Source organism: Propithecus coquereli, unplaced genomic scaffold (assembly GCF_000956105.1).
Source record: "Propithecus coquereli isolate 6110/MARCELLA unplaced genomic scaffold, Pcoq_1.0 Scaffold377, whole genome shotgun sequence".
NCBI classification, from domain to species: Eukaryota; Metazoa; Chordata; class Mammalia; order Primates; family Indriidae; genus Propithecus; species Propithecus coquereli.
Window position 1 is genome coordinate 151793 of NW_012149474.1, and position 2728 is coordinate 154520.

The window sequence follows — 2728 nt, forward strand, 5'->3', positions numbered from 1 at the left end:
CCCGAGGAGCGCGGAGCCGGGAGCCTCCGGGCCGGCGGGCGGGGGCCCCGCGCGCAGCCGCTCCCGCCGCCCACCCGGGCCCGCGCCCAGGGCGGCGGACAAAGGGCCATGCGGGGCCGCGGGCGCTGAGCGCGGCGGGGGCCGGGGATGCGGCGCCGCTGAGCGCGGCGGGGGCGGGGCGGCCGCGATGCCGTGGTTCCCGGTGAAGAAGGTCCGCAAACAGATGAAGCTGCTGCTGCTGCTGCTGCTGCTCACCTGCGCCGCGTGGCTCACGTACGTGCACCTGAGCCTGGCGCGCCAGGGCCGCGCGCTGCGCCAGCGGCCGGGCTACGGGCGAGGTAGGGGAGGACGCGCGCCCGGGGGCGGGGGGCAGCGAGGGCCAGACCCGCCGGAGCCCCGCCCGCTCCCCCCGGCTCTGCGATATTGGGGGAGGGGGCGCGGCTCGCCCGGACGCCCGATGACGTCAGCAGTGACGTGCATGACCCTCTCGGGAAGCGTCCCGACCTGCGAGGTCTGGGACCTGGCCTGGATCGGGTAGTGATGGAGCTCATGGTGGGCCGTTGGGGAGACTTCGCCCCCAGCCTCTGCTGGGGTTTCCTGGAGGCCCGACAAGGCCTCGCCGCCACCACTTGCCTGCTTAGCAGGACCTCAGTTTCCCCATCTGCTGGCAGGGGGCGGGGAGGGCGGTCGCCCAGGAATCCAGCCTCGGACCAGGGCCGGGCTGGCAGAGTGCGGTCAGAACGCTTTCTGGAGGGGACGCCCTCGTAAACCAGCCATCAGGGTCAGAGACGCCTGTGTGCTGCCCCGCGAGGCACAGCACGTGTGCCCAGCCTGGGCAGCCTGAACCGCCCCGAGTTAACTCTGCCGGGGTCCTCGTGCCACGTCCACAGGGGGCAATGAACCCACAAAGCAGATCAACGCTGGTGAGCCGGGGGTGGGCCCCTCGGAGATGGTGACCTTTGAGGCACAAGTTTGGGGAAAGGACACTCCAGACAGAGGAACGCACCGGTGATAGTGGGAGGAGGGAAGGCAGAGTGCCCCTGAACGTGGGGTGCAGAGGACGAGGAGGGCAGAGAGCCCCTGAACCTGGGGTGCAGAGGAAGGGAGGTGAACAGCTCAAGGCAGGAGCAGAAGCCCCACCTCGGGCAGGAAAGATCCTGGCTGGGCTGCCTCTGACCCTGTCAAGGAAGCTGGGTGTCCTGAAGATGGGGCCTGGGGTGGGGCTGTCTCCTCTTGCAGACCAGGAACAATGACGTGACTCAGGACCCTGGGCCGCTCCACCTGAGGGGCCCAGAGCTCCCTGCTCAGCCCTAGCCCTGCCTCCCACCTGCCGAAGCCCCCTGACTGCTCCTCTTTGTGTGCCCGGACACCTAACTCTGAGGAGGCTTCACCAGACCCCAGGCCAAGGGTCTGGGGCTTGTCTTGACCCCCAGAGGATCTCTGGGTTACCCCAACCTATGTACCTCACAAATGCCACACCCTCAAGAGACCCCCAGCACTGCTTGATCCCTAAAAGAAGCCCCCCCACGCCGACAACAGCTGTCAGCAGATAGGGCAGGATCCAGAGCAGACCCTGTGACATGCAACAGAACCAGCCTCTCCTTGGGCATCTCTGTGGCTTTCTGAAGCCCCAGTCCTCCCCCAGTCTGGTTTCCTGACCAGCTGGAAGGCCTGGAGGAAGAGGAATCCCACTTCTGAAGAGCCCTCTGCTGTCAGTGGGCAGAGCTGGAAGAGCAGGACTGTGGCTCCTCCTGGGAGGAGACTGTCCCCCAGGGGACAGTCTTTCCAGGGCCACTTTGGCCCAGGTCCTCTGGCAGACAGGACCGGGTGCCAGCTCTCCTCTGCCCAAGGTGGTGCCAGGGTTCCTTTGTCCCTGGCTTCAAAGACAGCAGGCGGCACAGGTGCCATGGGCCAGAGCTGGCTCAGCCTGTGGGCTCCTCCTGGGAGCAGCTGCCACCTGGGCCCCACAGGCCAGGGCTTGCGAGAAGGTGAGCACCTGGACAGGCCTGAGGCTGTCCTGACTACCTTGTCTGCAGCCCTGGGGTGGTGTCCAGCAGCCTGTGCAGAGGTCCCCAAGGGAAGGCGGAGCCAGGGGCCGGCAGGCCCGTCTAGACATACTGTGCAGGGCTCAGCCCCTGCAGGACAGTGGCAGTAGCCCAGGCTGGGACCCCACTGCAGAAGGCTCCCAACTAAGTCCAGAGATGGCTGGACTTAGTTTGGCCAGCTGTCGGGATTTGGGCAGGTGCTGTTAGGGGCTCAACTCCCAGCTGGGCAGGAGAGGGACTGGGGCAAGAACCTGGAAGGAGCCAGTGGAGGGCCCTGCAGGGTCTCAGCAGGCAGAGGTGGGGGCAGGGGGCCCTGCCCCTTACGTCTCAGCCCCGCCTGTGCAGGATTTGTGCTTATGAGGTCTGGACTGAGGGACGGGCATGGATGTCGAAGCCCGGGCTTGGCCCTGAAGCAGAGGCTGCTCCTGGACAGGGCGGCCCTGGGTGGCACCAGCAGGGGCAGAAGGGGTGAAGCGAAGCCTCCCCGCCATGTGGATGTTCAGGTCCACAGCGTAGGGAGCAGGCCCAGGCAGTGGAGGAGGCCCGGGGGGCGGCTGTGGAGATGTCCACGGGCAGACTCGAGAAGGGTCCCCTGCGGGACAGTCTCTTTCCAGGGCCACCTTGGCCCAGGTCCTCTGGCAGACAGGACTGGGTGCCTGCTCCCCTCTGCCCAAGGTGGTGCC

At 67.2% G+C, this 2728-nt stretch overlaps 1 protein-coding gene across 1 annotated transcript in view; it reads left to right on the top strand.

Annotated features, from left to right (window-relative positions):
* Positions 1-187: 187 nt before the first annotated feature.
* Positions 188-2728, top strand: part of B4GALNT4 (beta-1,4-N-acetyl-galactosaminyl transferase 4) — a 13735-nt gene continuing 11194 nt past the window's right edge. Inside the window, exon 1 of the mRNA XM_012651946.1 lies at positions 188-338. Coding sequence (XP_012507400.1) covers positions 188-338 — 151 coding nt within the window. The remainder of the gene's footprint in view (positions 339-2728) is intronic.